Raw genomic sequence first — 21,134 nt, forward strand, 5'->3', positions numbered from 1 at the left:
CTATCAACTCACTCCATTTGTTGATGTAGAAAGTTGGAGATCACCTGTTTTCAGTGAATTCATAAAAATAAACACCCCCTTCTCTCTGTAAAGTCAAACAGTATGGTAAATTTTCAACAGACAAGACCATCTCAAAGGCATTCAATAAACCTCGGAGCTCAGTGCAGTCCGTCGTAAAAAAGTGGAAAAAATATGAAACCACAGCCACACTGCCAAGGTCAGGCCACCCCTCTAAAGTTAGTCGCTGGAGAAGAATGGCACTTGTGAGAGAGGCTACTTGTGATGGTAACAGTCACTCTGAGGGAGCTGCAGAAATCAGTGGCTGCAACTGGAGATGCAGTTCATGGCTCCTCAGTCTCTAACACCTTGCACAAAAGGGGTATTTATGGAAGAGCAGCAAGGTAGAAGCCCTGGCTAGGAAAACAAAAATGTCCTTTGCAAAGCATCACTTAGAAGACACAGTAAAGATGTGGAAAAAGGTCTTGTGGTTAAATGAGACTAAAGTGGAATTTTTTTTTGCCTTAATACTAAGTGGTACATGTGATGGAAATCTAATATTTTACCTGTGCATCAGCCAGGTAACACCATCCCAATTGTTAAGTGTGGTGGAGGTAGCATGATGCTATGGGGATGGTGTTCAGCAGCAGGGACTGGAAATCAGTTCAGAATTGACGGGAAGATGAACGCTGCTAAATACAGAGAGATCCTGAATAAAAACTTGCTAGCCTCTGCCAGAAAGCTTAAACCAGGGAGGAAGTTCATCTGTCAACAGGACAATGACCCAAAGCACACAGCCAGAGCAACCATGGAGTGGCTTCAAATGAAGGAAAGTGATGTTGTTGAGTGGCCCAGTCACAGTCCTGATCCTAACCCAATCGAAAATCTCTAGCAAATCCTCTAGATTGCTGTACACCGTCGCTCCTCAACTAACCTGGCATAGCTTGAGCAAATTTGCAAGGGGGAATGGGCAAATCATGCAAAGCTAATAGAGACTTATCCAAAAAGACTACTGGCTGTAATAGCTTCAAGAGGTGGTTTAACTAAGTACTGAGCAAAGGAGGATGAATACTTTTGAATTTTTATTTTTTCATGCTTTACAATTTTTCCTGGTTTTTTTGGGGTTCCCCTATGAAAAACAGAGCATGTGATGCACAAATAAAAGTTTAGTTAAATTGATCAAAATCCCTGGTTGTAATATCATTTATGTGAACAAAGGTTGAGGGCCGAATACTTTTACAAGGCACGGTATAGCTAACTTGCTTCAACACCCATTTGTAAATATTTGAACCAGACTAACGGACTTTGCAGAGATTATTCTCTGGGTTAAGTTTTCCAGCCTGTGACCTAGTATAAATGCTCATAATTGAGACCAACAATTTTCATGCATATGTTATGATGAAGTTTTAAAGCTTAGTACCTCCAATAGCAGAAATCCATTCACAACTGTCTTCACAACTCTCAATTCCAGATGTTGCAAGTGAGCCATTAACTGAAAAAGTCAGCAATCGGATATGAATTAGGTAATGAAGGATTGTTCTGTAAAATAAATAATGTATTAGTTACCAAATCATTCAAGTGGATTTCTCTGTACCTCAGTGAAATATATTTCTGTTTCAGCTGTTGTTAACATCCTTACCTCAGGAGTTCCACTTTCTCAATGTGCAAGGTTTTAATATATTTGCAAATAAGGCAATGCCATCATCATTTGTTTATAAATCACTGTTTAGGTAACATATGCTTGTTTTTGGTATCATATATTAAACTGTTTAAACATTAATTATGAGTAGCAGCTTTGGCATTTATTGTTTTCCTTGAATCAGATATGAGAGGAGAAAAGAGATAAAGGAGCCATTCTCAAGCAATTACTTAGCCTTTTAACCACAACTTTACAATTACTTTTTTTAAAAAGTATTTTGTAGTTTGTCCTTTCATATTGTTTGTATTCACATTGGAAATATTGTAGTCATACTATATATTGAGGGCATAAGTCAGGAATTGACAAGTATTCCCTTCAGTTTATTCCAGTGAAGCATCAGAGAAAAAGTGAAAGTCAATTCATACCGTTATATCTTGAAGTCAATAATAGGAATTCCACAGGTGAATGAGCTATGCAACTTCTAATTCTCTGCAACAGATGATCTGCCTAACATTTTAGCCAAGTACAGAAAGTGGGCACGGGAAAGTCTTTTTAAACACCTCTTCCCCAGCATGGTCACAAATTTAAATCTCCACGAGCAGCTGGGAGGGGTATAGTATGTGCAATGCTTTACCTCAATCTGACTTCTTTCAAACTTCTTGAAGCAGGAAACCATAGCTCTGACATTCATGGCGAGGAGCCTATCAGAAGGCAAACTGCAAAGTATGGGAAGAGAGATCATCGCTTTTTGAGTCTGTTTTTCATATCAGCCAGATAGACAGATTTGTTTTCTACTGGGGGGGGGGGGGAAGGCTAGCAGTAATTAGGGCTTATGGAAGCAAATATCTGTCAGTAAAGATCATGGGGAGAAGGTGGGCCACATTATCAATGTCAATGTTAGGAGAAATGGCAGGGCTTAACTGGTGATAGGTCAGAACAGCAACTGAACAGACAGATCACAAAGAATGGGTTTGCAGATTGTCAAAGACGTGATCACTGCAAGTTTGTCTGAGAACCCAGGAAGATTGCAGTTGTGTTTTGTGATTTTTTTGTAGCAATCCAATCCCCACACCCATTGCATAATCCTTTTCTTTAGAGGAGAAGAAAGATTAATATCATTTTCTATCCATACTGATTAACAAGCATCATCCTTTTATTCAGACACTGCAAAACTTCAGCAGAAGCAATGCCTTACTTCCACTCTTGCTATCTCGTCCAATTAGATTCAGGATCCAGTCTGGAGAAGTTCCACCATGTATCAAGTGCAAATGTCAGACAACAAATGCAGCAATTCTGAACAGTGGGCCTCATCTGGTAAGGTCCCTCATTATTATCAGAATAATGTCAGAGCAAGTCATTGCACAATGCTTTCCTAAACTGATTATGCCTGGAAATATTGACAATATAACTGTTTCAAACATTTTCTTTGTTACGTTGACTTTCTGTGGCGTGCTTACAGCGGGCAGGCAGCTCTACAGAAGAATTCCACTGGACTTGTATGTAGACTAAAATAAATAAAGGGTCAAATCATGCTGACAAATAACCAGTGATTCTTCAGCGAACCGTAGATAGTTGTAATTCAGTTTAGCATGTTCTATCATCCAGTGTCTGTGCATTACAGAACACACAGACGATCTGAGTAGGCATGCTGAATTTTTACTCATTGCTGTGTCTGGTTCCTCAGCCTTATGCCTGTCATTAATGGTGCATTCTGCATGGCTCCATTCAATTAAACAGGTGAATTCCATTAAATGGGTGTCTTTTTTAATACTTCATTATAATCAATAGTAATGTTTTAATTAATTTCTTTAACAGTTGCATTAATTTTGTTTTAAGAAATAGTGAGAATTCATTTAATAATGAATCAAATCATCAGAGACATTTAACAGAATTAGTACAGGCTCTTCTCAGTATGAACTACCAGAAAGCCAAACAGGGCAGTTTGTGGTTGTGCCCTTGGTTTCCCCTTCTTATATCACTGGTCATGGCCTATTCTATTTTGTAGAAGAGTTGAGGTGGTGATACCAAAAGCATGTTAGGAGCTGCAGAGCTACAAAAAATAAGTGCAACTATGAGGGGCAATGCAGGGGGACCAGACACAAGATACTTGTCAGGCCCAGCCAGATCCAGCCCATTACAACATGTGCCCTTCAAACTCTTAAGTGGAAAAATATTCAAAAAGTTTTGCTGTTAGTTTCATGTTATCTATTTGCATGTGCTTCAAATCAAGTTCCTTGTTCAAAGTTTGACATCAAACTGAAACATTGATAAGTTGTAACAACAACAAGCAGGAAGAAAGCATAATACACATTACTTCTATTAGTTAATTACATCGACTTTCTGCATTATCAAATAAGGACATGGTTCATGTGTTATTCAACAATGTTTGCCTTTAGACATCTGTTTTTACTTGGTCTTCCAAGCACACTCTATGCAGTTAATTTTCTATCTTAATTTCTAGAACAGAACGGTTAGAAAAATATTTATAAGTAATGATAGGTTACTTTCACACTTATCTCATGTAAAAATGTATTTTCTAGAGAACTAAGAGCCTGGATTAATTCATTACTTATTATGCCAAGTCATCATTTCTATTTCTGCTTACTGTTTTTATAGGCAAATACATGAAATGCATATAGAAAGATTCCACATGCTGAGGGAGAAAGACCCATTAAACCTGTTGTCAATGTGTAATGAGTAAATAATGCTGACCAAAAATTCCTTCCACATCTGTAAATATTTTGTCTTTTACAACCAACCCAACAAGTATATGAAGCATCAGTCCTGATGCAGAAACGAAAATTCTAACTGACCTAAAGGACACTACTTGTTTGAAGAAATCATCTCTCAATCGACTTAAAGCAGAAAAGATCTCGATGGTTATTAATAAACACATTACCATCAGCTATAGCAGGAGTCACTGGGATGTATTCTGTTGATTGCTGACTGCTCAGAGATGATCTGGCACTGGAAAGATCAATTTTTGTACTACGGCAAGTGTTGGAACACACTTTACTATGTTGGAAGAAATCCATTTCTCCTGAATCCATGATTTTTCTTTAATTGAAGTAAAATTAAAAGATATTCCATTAATAAGCTGTATCTGAAAATTAAACATATATAACAAGAAAGAAAATTGCATCTCAGGTGACATCTTCTGCACTATGATGTACTGCACCTTTTTTAATTGGTTATCTAAGTTCTTGGACATACAAGACTTTAGGAAATTGTAACAGCATTCATTGTCAAGGGTAGAAAGCTTGATTGCTCCTTAAAGATTTGATACCTTTGTTATTTAACACCCCTCAGTGTTATCTGCTTCATTGACAAGGGAGATGTAAATATAAACCAACTGCACTTTAGTTTGATGATAAAACAGCAATGTTTGCCTGGTGTACTCCTTCAGCCTTGTCCTGATATCAAGATGGCTATCTTCTAACAACCACAACTATCATATTTTGTGAAAAGTACAGTTCCAGTCAATGTAAATTTCGCCATGACTACCAGTGATCAATTTTACCAGGGTTGCTTCTTACCAGACACATAGGAAAAACTATCAAGAGCTATAATTTACATCTCTTCTTTGGAATTTTTTTAGTCACAATTCACAGTTCAAAGTAAATTTTATTATCAAAGCACATATATGTCACCAGATACAACACTGAGATTCCTTCTCCTGCGGGCATACTCAGCAAATCTATAGAATAGTAACTATAAAAGGATCAATGAAAGATTAAGAAGAGCATAGAAGACAATGACTGTGCAAATGGAAGTATAAATAAACAGTGATAAATAACAAGAGCATGAAATAGGAAGATAAAAAGTCCTTAAAGTGAGATCATTGGCTGTGGGGGCATCTCAACATTTAAACAAATGCTAACATGTGGTCAGGATCCAATTGGTGGTAAAACCAAAAATAAGGGAACAGGTTATTAATAATTAATTGTTGGGTGATAACATTCTTAACAAGACCTCCTTTACTTTGGCAATTTTAAAACGCAAGCACGAGGAAATCTGCAGACGCTGGAAATTCAAGCAACACACTCAAAATGCTGGTGGAACGCAGCAGGCCAGGCAGCATCTACAGGAAGAAGTACAGTCGACATTTCGGGCCGAGACCCTTCGTCCTTTTGTGTGTGTTGCTTACTTTGGTGATGGTTAGCAATAAGCTGGATTTGATTTGTCTAGCTTTTATGTAGACAGGACATAACCAGACAGGTTAGTAATGAGTTCAGTCCATCTTTCTTTTCTCCATTCAGCTCTGCACCAAGGCAGCTCCTTAATCAAATCTCAAATCCTTCATAAGCTTGAAGGGCATGAAACAGTGCCTTTCTCTTGGTTCTTAATCTTATTTCTATTTTTTAAATTAGAAAAATAATGCAATTCAAACATTCTTTGAGAATAATAACAACATAGCTCAAACCTCAGCATCACACCGTTCAAGCGAATAGCTCTCTTCCAGTCTTTTAATGTTGATTTTCCAGCTAAATTCACAAACTCTTTTGGGCTTATAAGCTGATTGTCGAACTAGAAAGAGAAACAAATTTTGCAACTTAATTACTATAGAGAACTAGATATTAGGTTGGTCCAAGTAAAAGGCAGCAAGAACATTCTGTACACAAACCAAACTGCCTCATTATATGCTGTAACATTCTAAAGTTCCACAAATGTAACAGGCCTACCCATCTAGCATCTGTTCTCTTTCAATTATACATAACCAGCTTCTGCATATTCACTAATTGTTGGCAATATTTAAAAGAAATTCAAAAGGACATTCAAAAAAAGGAACATAAATAATAGATAATCTTTACCAATGCAGAGTAAAAACAGGTCTATAAAGATAGTATACTGATCCATTCTGGGTCCCAAACAGTTCTTCCATGTGAGGCAACACTCCACCTGCAAACCTACTGATTGTGTCAGTGCTCCCGATGCAGCTACCTCGACATTGGAGAGACCAAGTGTAAATTGGAGACCGCTTCATTAAGCACTTCCGCTCCATGCATCAAAAGTGGAACTTCCCAGTGGCCAAACATTTTAATTGCGACTCCGACATGTCAGTCCATGGCCTCCTCTTGTGCCAAGAAGAGGCCACCCTATATTCCATCTAGGTAACCTGATGGCATGTATATCAATTTCTCCTTCTGGTTAAAAAAAATGTTTCACCTCCCCCTCCCCTCTTCCTCTATTTCCCACTCTGATCTTTTACCTCTTCTCACCTGTCTATCATTTCCTCTGGGTCCTCTTCTCTTTTCCTTTCTCCTATGGTCCAGTCTCCTCTCTCGTCAGATTCCTTCTTCTCCAGCTTTTTACTTTTCCCACCCACCTGGCTTCACCTGTCACCTTCTAACCATCCTCCTTCCCCTCACCCCACCTTTTTATTCTAGCATCTTCCCCCTTCTCTTCCAGTCCTGAAAAAGGGTCTCTCAGCCTGAAACATCAACTATTTATTCATTTCCAGGTCCTAGCCAACCAGCTGAGCTCCTCCAGCATTTTGTGTGTTGCATAGTATTCTGATGCCTCCTCACTGAATTTTTAATCCACAACTTGGTGGGAAATAGGAATGACATTGTAATCACTCTCTTCATTTCATGGGTTCATGTACTTGTACATCCAAGTATCAGCCAGTTTTCTTATAGTTTCAGCTTAAAAAGGTATCATTCTTTCTTTCTCTGTATACCACTGCATAAGGTTTTATGCAAAGAGCTGCTCAGTATAGCTTACCCACCTGCACACATTTGATATTGATACCAGGACAAACAAACTTCTTCCAGATAAGGTTAGCTTTACTTTCTCCACACGTTATTGGATAAATGATTTCTGGCTCCATATTATCAGCCTCATCTCCAATTTTTACCTCTATAAATAGAAAGTAAATGAATATCTCATTAATCTTTTGAAAAAGTTACTGCAGAATGGAGAATACAAAGTCTCTTCAGGTGAGGAATTTGATTCAGGTTTCATTGGCCAATATACTGATTTTATTGGCCAGTATATTAAAATCATCCCTCATCTCCAGCACTATTACCCAACACCACTGTGGCTCTATACTGTGTAAAAATCAGATGTATGAAAATACAAAGTAATACAGTTGTAACACCCTGGGAATGGTTTCATAGCTAATGTAATGGTTTTTCTGTAGCAGCAATGTTTGGGTTATGGCTAGAGATAACGGGGGTTTTGGAATGTGCACCGTCCAATGAAGGGAGTGTTTTTTCCTTTTTGTGTGCCTGAGAACGAGGTGATCTGTGTCTTTTGTTCGGCAGAAGATGAAGAGAGAAGATGCCAGAAAGGGGAAGTCATAGACACGAGAAAGGAGTACACTTGGAGTGGGGCCGGGAGTCAATGAAGCCCGGGGAAATCGATGGAGGACCAATGGAAGGGAAACCATGATCTCTAACTTGTGCACATTAGACTGTTTCATTAAAATAACGCTTCTTTTTTTCTTTACTAACCCTTTAGTCAAAATAAGAATTATAAAGCTAAATTGTTTAACTGCATATGGTGTACTGTCTGTTATTTCGTGTTACTGATTTGTAACGTGGGAACAGATCACACAGCATCCCAAAAAAACAAGAGGGTTTGTACCTCAGATTTCACACATTTGGTGGGGCCAGAGACTGTCTTGCCTAGACTAACGCCGCCGGCTGAACCCGAGGGTTACACTGTATTTGATAAACATACTTTCCTGAGTTATAAATATTGCATCTTGGTTCTCCAACTTAGTAAAATGATATTTTTATTTAGGACAGTAACTTTAAGTGTACAATATTGTTATATATTTTAAACTGCATAAATGTGGAAAGAATTTAATATTACAGATCTAATATTCTATTATTTGAGGAATAAAGGTAGTTGAGAGAGATGTGTCTGAGTAGCTATACTGAATGTGATTCACAGAGATCACCTTCTATGGATGCTACCTTGAGATACAAATTAGGGTCTTGGAAAGAAAATATGGCATTGAGTCCAAAAAAATGGGTGACATTTGGCTATTAATTCCCCACAAAATGTAGGAGGTTGAGATTGAAGGAGAGGGGCAGCTAAGAAAAGAAATACAACCAGCTAGATGCCATATTCAACAGGAAGAAAAAAATCAGAATTCAATTGTTCGGTACACCGAGAGAAAAAATCTGAACACTGAGATAAAATAACTTCATTTTTGGAACTCATCTCATAATGGAGAAATAGGCAAGACTTACTTTAATGGAAAACATTTTAAGAAAGGTTAATGTCACATTCTTAATAGGCAATGTTGAACAATTCCCTAAACAAAAGTATTGGTAGAAAGATTTTGGAAAAAGTGAGAAACAGGAGCCACAACCTCACAAAAACAAAATCCACCAAAATACAAAGCCTACCATTTCCAGCAACTGCAATTATTAAATTAAAGATAATTTAATTCAAGGATAGTTTCATACCATATTTTAAAATAAACATTATGATTAGAAGAGTTTTAGACTAGTTGTAGATATAAGTAATACAGGTTCACAAACTTCTTCTGTCAGAGGAACATAATTAAGACCCAGCCACCACTTATGGGATGGTTGCAGGCAGATTGATCTTTAGTTTGCATAACTGATTCCCTATCCCCATTATCCCATATCCTGATTTCCATTAGAGCAAAAAAAAATGGAATCCTTGAATATAGTCAGCACTAAGTATTCACAGCCTTTGTGAGTACAAAATTCTAAATAATCACAAGCAAATATCCACAATGAAGAAATTTCATATCACTTAACTGACCTCTTATTCTAAAAACTGAGCCACCACTTTTACCCTAGTTTGTGAGTCTCCAATTAGAAGAGATGACCTTGCAGCATCTATCCTGTCAAACACTCTCATAATTGTATGCTTGTTATATTGCCTCATTAATCTAAAGTACAAAAAATATAGATTCATTTCACCTTTCTCAATCTCTCCTTGAAGCAACATTAGAATCAACCAGTAAATCCACCTTGTAATCACCAAGTATATCCTTTCTCAGGAACAAAGATACAACACACTGTGTAGCCTTAACAAACAAGTGCAGCAAAACTTCTTTATTCTTGCATACCTGACAATAAAGGCTTATAAACCATTGATATTCCTAATTGTTTGCTTTTATTTAGCAAGGGTTACCCAAATCCTATTAAAACTAAAACTTATTAATTTCTCACTATTTAAAAAAATCTGTTTATGTAACCTTCCTACCAAAGTGCATAGCCTCCCTTATTACCATGTTATACACCATCTTTTTTTGTTTATCCTCCTCACTTTACCTTCCACATGGAGTCTCAGTACACACAATAGGCTCTTGCACAACAGCTTATCAAAATGTTCTTTAAAAACCCAAATATCTTATTTTCACTGATTCTTCCTTATCTACACATCCTGTCATATCCTTAAAAAATTTATTATTTCTATCAATTTCCTGACAGCTTAGCTTTTGTAATTTCCTCTTCTAAAACATGATGAATCGTATTTTAAACTTTTTAAAGTGCCCTGCAACTTTAATCTTGTGCTAGATCATCCAATGATATTCTGCAGCCACACTTACCATTTGCAGCTCTGTGGCTTCACTCAAACAGCCCTCACAACTGCAGCCTTCCCACTAAGTGAGCTGGGTCTAAATAATAATTGGGCCTCAGGTACTGGATCTCAAGGTGCCTCCCTCAGAAATATTTCAAACCAATTCAAAGAGATCAAATTAAAGTTTGAATTCAAAGTTTAAATTAAAGTTACTTTAAAATCCAACAAAAAAATCAAAAACATTAAATAAGAGCAGAGAAATAAACAAGTCACTTAGATAATTTTAATTTCAAGGTCAGAAATCCCAGACAAAAAAATTGAGTTATTACATCAGCCATCCAACATAAGGGGGACTCTTTGGTTTTGTGCTTGTGCTCTCTGACCATACTTCTGTGTTGTAATGGACAGCCACTGAAATCAAAAACTAGCTGATCTACGACAACTTTATGAAATAGCCAACAAGACCTACTATAAGTATTTTAAAGCCCAAGGTGTTCACATGTTTTATATTAGTTGGTCTCAGGGCGATTGGTCTGTAGTTCCTAACTTCCTGTAGGTGAAGGTAGGCCCTGGGGAGTGTAGTAGAACAAAGGGACCTAGGAGTACAGGTACATAGTTCCCTGAAAGTGGCATTACAGGTAGAAAGGGTGGTGAAGAAAGCATTTGGCATGCTGGCCTTCTTCAGTCAGGGCAGTGAGTGTTGGAGTTAGGATGTTAAGTTGCAGTTGGATATGATATTGGTACTACCACACCTAGAGAGCTGTGTATAGTTTTGATTACTTTGTAATAGAAAATACGTCATTAAAAGCTGGAAAGGGTGCAAAGAAGATTTATGAGAATCTTGACAGGACTGAACGGTTTGAGGGAGAAGCTGGGCAGGGCAAGACTTTAATCCTTACAGTGCAAGGATTGACCTTATTGAGAAGTATAAAATTTTGAGGGACATAGATGATTGCAGTCTTATTCCCCAGAGAAGGGAATCAAAAACTAGATGCCGGAGATTCAGGGTGAGAGGAGAAATATTGAATAGGGAACGTATTGGATACCTTCTGCTCACAGAGGGTGGAGCATTTATGGAATGACCTGCCAAAAGGAAGTGGCTGAGGCAAGTACAATAACAAAATTTAATAAGGAATCTGGGCAGGTACATGAATAGGAAAAGTTAAGGGAGACATGGGCCAAATTGGAGATCTTGGTTGGTATGGATGATTTGGTCTAAATCACCTGTTTCCATGCACTATAACTCCATGAGTCTAATGAATGTGTAGCACTTAATATATTTTAACTGTTCCAGAATCTTGAGAATTTTGAAAGATCACCATTAATCCATCCACAACTTTTTAGCTAATTACCTTTATGAAAATGTCATAACTACCTTTATGAAAATAGAATGCAAGCTATCAGGTCTTGGGAATATGTTTACCTTTAATACCACTAATTCCTCCAGTACCTTTCCTCAACAAATACTAATTATTTTAATTTCTTGCTCTCTTTAGAGATCTGTTTCCCCATTAAACTTCTAATATTGCTTTAATACCTCTCCTTTTCCCCATTCTGTTTCATTCCTCAATTAAATATGCTCCAGTTACAAAATATGCAATTGTTTGCTATTTTCTCCCATTATACCTTTACATAGGATCTTGTAAACTTATTTGGTTAATTTTCCCTTCAAACCTATGTAGCGAGCCTTATTTAACTTTATAATTCAAGTTTTCACAATTCTGTTGCTCTTAACAACAATACTATGAGAGCTCTTCCCTAGAGGAGCTATAAGGTCCTATAATTTAATCTGTACCATAGCACAAATGGTGTAAAATACACCTTTCCCAGTTGGGTTCCATGACATATTGTGTTCTCCAAATTACTTCTGGCAATTTGGTTTGTCCCCTTTTTTATGAAATTTTCAAGATACTTATGAATTGTGTAAAGGCAGACCAGACTTACTATGTGCCAATTCTCAAAGAATTACTTTCTCTCGTAGAGATTGGTAGCTAGTGATATCTCTGGGTACTGCTCTTAACCGATTACTGAAAAAAAGAGATATCACACCTTAGGGATTATACTAGGAGAAAAAGCTGCTTAAATATGTTTACAAACAAGATCTTATACATCTCTTAGTATGGTCTTGAAAGCTATAATACCATAGAAAGTGGCTGTTTGATTACATAAAACTATTCAAAAATGAATGGATTAACTCAAAGAATACTGTATATGCACAAAACTATATAAATAAGATTATTTGTTGGAATAATAGATACAATTCTTGGCCAATTGCTAAACAAATACCAAATAGATGCATTTCTAATATCAGAATACCTCTTTTCAACATTTGTTCACAATTAAATGTAATTTCAAAATAACATATCCAATTTAAATTTAGGGAAGAATTCTTGGATTGGCATGTATTTCTATTGGATAAAATATGATTCTCCCTACCACAGATAGTCCCATCTTTCAAATAAGTTAAATCACTACACTTGTGCTTATTTTGTTGTTACCCTATTATCTTTTTTCTACTGAAACTATGCTTTATGCTCTGTATACTATTTCTTGTCACTAAGTCCAATGTCCAATTTTGCCTGTTATAGCAGCTTTTAAAAGAAAAAAAGACTATTAATTTCACAGTCAAGTAAACTTCAAAACAACCATAATTTACATATTTGCATCAGCAACAATACAGGAACAGGAAAAACAGGAAGGCACTATCAGTATATGAAAACTGTTCTTTTGAAGCTTACCTCATATAATTCAGCTAGTTGAAGAAATATTTTGATAATGTTCCATGATTCACATAATAGCTGGAAGCAGATTTAACTTTCTAGTTGCTTAAGAATTTTTTAAAGAAACTACTATGGTACTTAATGTTCCCAAGTCTTATAAATATTTCTACTTGTGCATTATTGCTAATTCTGGTAGTTTTGTAGGTGAATCTATTTTCCAAGTTGCATCTCAGGAGTACAGGTTTCCCCTGCAATCCGAAGGTAGAGCGTTCCTATGAAACTATTTGTAAACCGAAATGTTGTAAAGTGAAGAAGCAATTACCATTAACTTATATGGGAAAAATTTTTGAGCGTTCCCAGACCCAAAAAATAACCTAACAAATCATACCAAATAACACATAAAACCTAAGATAACACTAACATACAGTAAAAGCAGGAATGATATGATAAATATACACCCTATATAAAGTAGAAATATTGCATGTACAGTGTAGTTTCACTTATCAAAATCGGGAAGACAGCAAGCCAAAGTCGATTTGGAAAAAAAAAATCGGCACGTACACGCATATGTACACACATGCATGCATGCGCAAACAACTGCCCGCACAAGGTTTCACGGTCATTGTAGTTTTTCTCAGGGTAAACACATGTATAAAGCAGGCGTCTTTTTCTCGTAAAAGCGAACATCTTTTTGGTGAGTGAAAACGGGTACTAATGTAGGTCTTTCGTAACAGCAAGTTGTTGTAAAGTGAACGTTTGAAAAACAGGGGACACCTGTACAGTTATTTTGAAAATCTGTTACAAAGATGCTGGCTCTATGACAATGCATCTCACGGAATCAATTCATTCTCAGGTGGGAAGCTTAAATCTCACTGCAGTTGATTGTCTAGGAGGGCATTAATGTCACCTAATAATTAAGGCTCTCAAACCACTCCAGTATTTTAGTACAAGCTAAATTCAATAATTAGAAAATGGTGTTAATTCCAAATATGTAGATAATTTTTGTGTGGATATCCATGCTCTTCAAATCTAATCTGCAATAGTACCACACTAGCCAAAAATATACCAATAAAGGATATCTAATTTTCTAGTTTTCAAATATAGCTTCCCTCCATTGTAGGTCATCAGTTCATCAACGAAATCTTGTCATTGTCAACATTCAGTTTGAAAGAAGATTGCAAAGAATTATTTTAACAGGGACATTAAAATGGTTGTCCTTTACTCAATGCAAACATTTGGTTCAAAGCATAATCCATAGAATAAGAGTGAATTTACAGGTGACACACAAAAACTTTGTTTTAAAGAGTAGCCTTCCCAAATTTTAAGTTGTTTTCAATACTTTGAAGGTCCATCTTACTCTCATAGAAAAACTGAAACAGGTCAAATCCACTCAGTCACCACCATTTGATTCTATTTGCAAAAGACTATCTATAATAACAAGTACAAACAATACAAACGATTAACATCACAACTAACATAGTTATGATAGTATGACAGTGCTTACCAATAATATCACCCTTCTGAATAAGTGTGGAGGAAGATGAATAGGTTCCAGGAGTGTTGACAGAGTCCATACTATCTTCACTTAATCCTCCACTGATCCATCAGAAATAAAAAGGAATTTTGCACATGAGATGTAACCAGGTGAAACTTTGTACATAAAAGATATATATATAAACAATAAACTGTACTTAGTCTGCGCAAACTTTTATTGTCAGATGTATCCTTCAAATTAATTAATCATATGCATTTTTCAAAGCATTTAATTAACAGCTAATTTAAACAAAAACAGTTCAACAGTTTGGCTTCTAAATATGTTACCCATAAAAATGTATCACAAAAGAAGTTGATGCTCCACTGCCACCACTTCTATAGCTCATCTTCAGATCCAACCCCTTAATGGGGAAATCATCCCAGTTCTCTGATATAAGGAAAACTTTATTCTGAACAGACCTAAGCACTGCTTTTAGGCACAACCAAAAAAACTGACATAATTTCCAGAAATAACATTCTTTTCCTTAATCAATATAGATATAGGAGCCATGTATCTATTTTCTATCCATCTGCATTCTATTTTGTGTTACAGTAATTTGTCACATGGGTTTGAGCGTAGTAGAATTAGTATAGTTATGAATTCATCCTTTGTGCCGTTAGTTTAGTTGGAGATAAATGGAGTAGGGGGATGAATATTTTTTGTTCACCACTAACTTTGCTTATTATGCTTATTTTGCTAATTCCATTATCACTACACTAGCTTGTTAGTTTTTAATCACTATACAAGATCGATCACCTTTGCTGCTTTTGTAATAAAGGATCAAATGTACTTTTTTTGACTTGGAACTCAGTTCTTTGGAAGGGCGTCATACAGAGTTAACTCCCTCACTCTGCCTCTCAGCAGTTTTGCTTTATTTTTCAAGTAGACGCTACAATAGAACTGACACTCATTCTTCCAATGAAAATTACAAAACTGGTGTTCTGTTATTACAAAAATTATAAAACATCCTTTCCCACTTTTCATTAAGCCTAAGATTTGCATTTACTCCAAGTATGAAATATCTTAAAACATGAACATATGAAATTAAGACAAAATAGATTTTAGAAGTTGGCTGTTATTTACAATAATCACCAAATCATTTTTGTATATCCTGTAACATTCACATTTCTATTCTCAAAAAGTTATGATTTCAAGTGCCATTTTGTTTAAGGCAATTTACCTTAACAATGTTTCCATAACATTCAGTGCCAAACTATATGGAGAAATACAAATCAAAGTATTAAAATTATCCCTTTTGAAATTGGTTAAAATATTGTTTTATTCCACATTCACTTACTTAGATTACTATAGTTCTTTCCCAATGTTAAAATAATGCAAATAGCAAAGTTAGATTGTTTCATTAACAGATTATCAAAATCTTTGACTCTAAGATTCATACAGAGTGTTGTGTTGTTCTCCTGTGTAATTCAATGCTGATTCTGATTTTGTTGATCTCAGTGAAGTAGTCTCTCCTGATATACTGCCAGCACCTAGCACAGCAGGTACTACCTCTGATACCAGAAAAGGCACACTGCAAACGGTATTTTTGCAGATACTGGAGAACGTTGGTTCTGAATGAATAGATTCTACAATAATGGTAGCTGAGGATTAAGATGATACTGGTAGTGGTGATACGTCCAAGAATAAAAAGGTGCTATAAAGTTGGTGAAAAAAACATGTTGGAAGATCACATGACCCTTGTATAAGAAGTCCATGGAAAACCCATGATGGTTAGTTACCAAGGAAGGATAATGCAATCTATGAATGTGTGCACACTGAAGAAACCGGCACTACAAATATATGCTCATGCCTGAATTGTCAGATCCTGTGGAATAATTGAAATGAAGATAAATTCCTCAAATTTGGGTAACCTGCTGAGGAGTAACCTTGCATGCTTTGAGCAAACAACAACATTGGCTTGAAATGAAACTGGAACTGGAAAACCATCAAGAATCATGATCTTAAAGTGCAACACATGGCAGGCATATACATGAGGCTATATTTGAAGTCCCAGATCTCATCAAGAAGTACACTTTGGGTACTGGTTGATTTATACAGCAGTTTCAGTGGATTTACAGTAAGGGAAAGCTGATACACCTGTGAGCACGTAAAATCTGTCAATTATCAGACTCAGGAAGTTGAAAATCAAATCAAATGTGTATTGTTACCCTACTGTTGATACCATTTGGGTAAATTTGACATCAGAATAAAGGTGCCAGGACAAACAAAATTGTTGCCAAAAAGTAAGCAGTTTCCCTCTGAGAACCGTGATACAGTAGTTAACAATGTACTCAAAATTAGTTTACTCTAGTTTTTATCTTCACACCATTTTTTTGGCCATGCAAGCAATATTCAAGGCTTACATTTTTCCCCCAGTACCTGCCTATTCAATTTCAAACACAGCCATAATTCAAAAGGTAGCCACAATCCATGACAGCTTCATTTTTATTAATTTCCCCCTACACCCACAGTTGCCAATCTCACTAACAAACATCGCACTAATCTCCATCTCCTTAACAGTAGTGAAGTGGTTTTGTTTCTAAGCTCAAGTATCCATGTCATGTTCTGCATTCAATTTTAGAAAAGTTTATAATCCAGCTCTTGCATAATGAAAGACCAAAGCAGCTAACACCACATTAATCATTCTTAACAACTTCAACATCCAGCATTTGCAAGCTATGGTTAAAATTCATAACATTTACAAATGCATGTCTTCAATCACTTGGGCTTTAAACAGCATTGCTCAAACCTACAACTTACACATCTAAAAGGACAAAGGCAGCAGCTACATGAGATGTTACCACCTAAAGTTCTTCATGTCACACCATACTGTTTAAGAACTAGATCACACTCCTTGTCACTGGATCAAATCTACTGTCTACTTCTTAATCCTGTAAAAATACATTACTACATGTTTAAATTTGAGTTTATTGTCATGGACGTTCACCTCCATAGGGTATAAATCCCATGAAAATTAGCTTTCGGCAGTGGCAGCTCAATAAGGTAAGTTACACAATAAAACAAACAAAAATAGACATGAATGCAAGTTGAGAGAGAGAAAAATGAAATGCATTTCAAGGTACTATTAGTGTTTTTCAGATGGGTTCAACAACCTGGTGGCAGTGGGAAAGAAGATGTTGTTGAAATTTGAGGTGCAGATCTTAAGGCTCCTGTACGTTCTGCCAATGAGAAGAGGGCATGCCAAGGTAGTAGGAATCCTTAATAATGGATGTCATCTGCATGAGATATCACCACTTGTAGGTAGTTGGAACAGCTGTACCCATGTTGGAAATGGCTGGGTCTAGCAATCTTCGTAACTTCTTATGTTCCTGTGCTTTCCCCTGTAATTAAGTTTGTCAGAGGTCTTCGATAACATGCTAAACCTCCTTAAACTTCTAAGACAGATATTGGCCTGTCTTCTTCATAGTTATATTTATGTTCTGGTTCCTGGATAGACACCAAGTTTTTAAAACACACAGGAACTTAAAGCTTTTCACCCATTCCACTAGAGACCCTTCTACGAAGACCAGTGCTTGATCACCTGACTTGCCCTTTCTAAATACCACAATCAGTTACTTGATCTTACTGATGTTAAACACGAGGTTGTTGCTACAACACTGCTCAACCAGCTGACAAAACTCACTTCTGTACACCTGTGCAGATGGCATTGGCACTCTGCTTCGCCACAGTCAAAGAAACAGAAAGAGAAGAACAAGGGGCTAAGTATGCAGCCTGAGGTGTGCCTGTGATTTTAGTCAGTGACAAGATTTAAGATTGTGATTTTGGAAAAAAATGCTTCAAGAATCCAGCTCACCTCGGTCTCAGGACAGTTTGAAACAGTTAAAAATATCAGTTCATTTAATGCTTGCCATCTTTAGAGGAATGGATTTAAAAACAAAGAAAAACTCTGATATGTGAAATGGTCCCTTCTAGAAGTTATAGGAGTATTTCACTTGAGTTTGTACACTGGTTAATGCACTCTGTCTAATAAAAGTATGCTTGGTATCCACTATTTTGTTCTTCATTTACAATCTGGACCTGCCTTAATGCTTTGAGTAAGATCAAACTCCTCCAATTCGGCTTATATCTAGGCTTCACAGATAACTTTTTCTTCCATTCATTTCCTTGATATTAATATTACAATATCATTTGCTTCAATGGAGTAACACGAATTCCCCACACCCCACCAACCCCACATTTTCTCTTTTTAAGAGCAAATCACAACTCTTTAAATAAAACTATTTATCTGGCTTAGCAAAGAATGTTTAACATCATGATGTTCCTGTGGGCTAGTTTAATTAATAGAAGCAGACTTCCATCGGAATACTCAAGCAAGCTTGCCTTCTGAGCTGCAGACACAGGCAAGTGTATCTATTGGCATTATTCCTTTTCCTCTGGTATACACATGACATATAAATAGCTGTTTTTATTAATATGCTACTCAGCATGATATGAAGTGTGATATTTTAGACAAGTTAAATGCTGCAGGTGCCTTTAATCAGTAATAATCTAAAACATAAACAACTTGTAAAGCAATCTATGTAAATTTCCTGTGATTGCAAAGAATATCCATAAAATTATGAAATGCATTATTAGACAGCAATGCTATAATTATTTGATTTAAGCAGATAACGCATTTATAAGCATAATAACATTGCTGGGAATAATTTGCTAAATCAATAATGTGCCTATAATGTGGTGAAAATGTACTTTATCATTGTTCAAAACAGCAGAATGCAAAATGAAGTCTGTGCATTTACCAGATCCTGCAATCACTGTAATATGCATCAGAATCATAATCAGTACCAGGTATAATATCAGTGGCATATGTCATGAAATTTCTTATTTTGTAGCAGCAATACATAATATTAAAAAATTAAAGTATATATAAAAAATTTAATTAAATAAGTACTGCAAAAAGAGAGGATAAAGTATTGAGGTAATGTTAATGAGTCCATTGTCCATTCAGAAAGCTGATGGCTGAGGGGAATCAGCTGTTCCTAAAAATGAGAAGTGGGCAAGTCCTGGGTGATTGTGGTTCCTATCCATGCCTTGTGGCATATCGGTGGCAACCTTGCCATTTCTTTCTTCAGCATTCTTGTCTGTTTTTTACGAGGCCAAGTTGCCAGCATGACAGTCAACACAACATGAATGGAAAGTCTGCAAGAAGCTGGCCAGATTAGAATCTGTAACCACTTGCCTTGAAGTCCAGTGCGGATGTCACTACACCACTAGCTGGCTCATGTCCTGGATGTTGGGGGTCCTTAACAATGGATGCTGCCTTTTTGAGGCATTGCCTTTTGAAGGTATCCTGGATGCTAGGGAGACTGGTGCCCATGGTGGGGCTGGCTGAGTTTGCAACTTTCTGCAGCCTTTTCTGATCTTGTCCAGTAGCCCTCCATACCAGACTGTGATGCAACCAGTTAGAATGCCTTCCATGGTACATCTGTAGAAATACGTGAGTGTCTTTGATGACATACCAGTTCTTTCAAATAATGAGCAATGTAGCAACAGTTGTGCCTTCTTTGTTTTTGCATTAGTATATTGGGCCCAGGATAGATCCTTTCTTGCAGCTTTTCTTGCAATTACTCTGAATATCATGAAGGACAAATCAACAACAACAACACAGAAGACTGTGATAATTTGTGACTGCTAACATGCACATCAAAGCAAGGAAGAAAATAAAGATGACTGCTAATATAAGCAGAGTTAGAATTAGGTGATACACTAACATAGAACCCAGAACAGTACAGCACAGAAACAGGCCCCTCAGTGCACGATGTTGAGCCAAACTAATTAAATTAGTAATTAAATCCCTGACTAAACTAATTTCTTCTGCCTACACAATGTCCAGTTATTCCAGGAAGCCACCACAGTCCGTAAAAAAAACTTGCCCCTCACATCTCTTTTGAATTTACCCCTTCTCAATTTAAATGCATGCCTTCCACTATTAAATATTTCAACCCTGGGACAAAGATACTGACCGTCTTGCTATGCCTCTCATAATCTTATAAACCTCTATACAGGCAACATTCTGTAATCCTCTTCTGCACCCTCTCCAAAGCCTCCACATAAGTTTCTATAATGGAGTAACCAAAATTGAATGCAATATTCCAGATACAGTCCAAATAGAATTTTATGAAGCTGCAACATAACTTCCCAACTCTTGAACTCAATGCCTCAACTAATAATAGCAAATGTGTCATATACCTTCTTTAACAATCCACCAAACAGCAGCCACATTCAGATAGCTATGGACTTTGATCCCAAGATGCCTCTGAAAAATCAACACTGACAAGGGTCTTATCACTAACTGTACTGTCCCTTTATCTTTGATCTCCCAAAGTGCACCACATCACAGGTAGCCAAACTAAACTGCATCTGCCATTTTTTGCCTGTACCTGCAACTGATGTTATATCCTGCTATATCTTTTGGCAATCCTCTATGCCATCTACAAGACCACCACTTTTTATATCACCTACGTACTACTAACCCACTCATCTACATTTCATCTAGATTATCTACACTCAGTGACCATTTTATAAAGTATCTCCTATGCCTAATAAAGTGGATGTTCATGGTTTTCTGCAACTGCAGCCCATTCACTTCAAGGTTCGATGTGTTCTGCAGTCAGAGATGCTCTTCTGCACATTACTGTTGTAACATGTGGTTATTTGAGTTACTGTCACATTCCTGCCAGAGGGGACCAAAGGTGAGTGAGCTGCCCCAGAA

At 36.6% G+C, this 21,134-nt stretch overlaps 1 protein-coding gene across 4 annotated transcripts in view; it reads right to left on the reverse strand.

Annotated features, from left to right (window-relative positions):
- gmeb2 (glucocorticoid modulatory element binding protein 2) overlaps positions 1-21,134 on the reverse strand; it is a 65,782-nt gene that overhangs the window by 16,216 nt on the left and 28,432 nt on the right. Inside the window, exons 1-7 of one of the 4 annotated variants that reach the window (XM_059980539.1) lie at positions 15,582-15,616; positions 14,372-14,463; positions 12,092-12,174; positions 7,365-7,495; positions 6,060-6,163; positions 4,536-4,693; positions 1,418-1,489 (exon numbers count right to left, since the gene is read on the reverse strand). In XM_059980539.1, the coding sequence (XP_059836522.1) occupies positions 1,418-1,489; positions 4,536-4,693; positions 6,060-6,163; positions 7,365-7,466 (436 nt within the window). In that variant the 5' untranslated portion in view covers positions 7,467-7,495; positions 12,092-12,174; positions 14,372-14,463; positions 15,582-15,616. Of the gene's footprint in view, positions 1-1,417; positions 1,490-4,535; positions 4,694-6,059; positions 6,164-7,364; positions 7,496-12,091; positions 12,175-14,371; positions 14,464-15,581; positions 15,617-21,134 lie in introns of those variants that run through there. The other 3 variants (XM_059980536.1, XM_059980538.1, XM_059980537.1) reach the window with 3 other exon arrangements.

This window comes from Hypanus sabinus, chromosome 9 (genome assembly GCF_030144855.1).
Source record: "Hypanus sabinus isolate sHypSab1 chromosome 9, sHypSab1.hap1, whole genome shotgun sequence".
In the NCBI taxonomy this organism is placed as follows: Eukaryota; Metazoa; Chordata; class Chondrichthyes; order Myliobatiformes; family Dasyatidae; genus Hypanus; species Hypanus sabinus.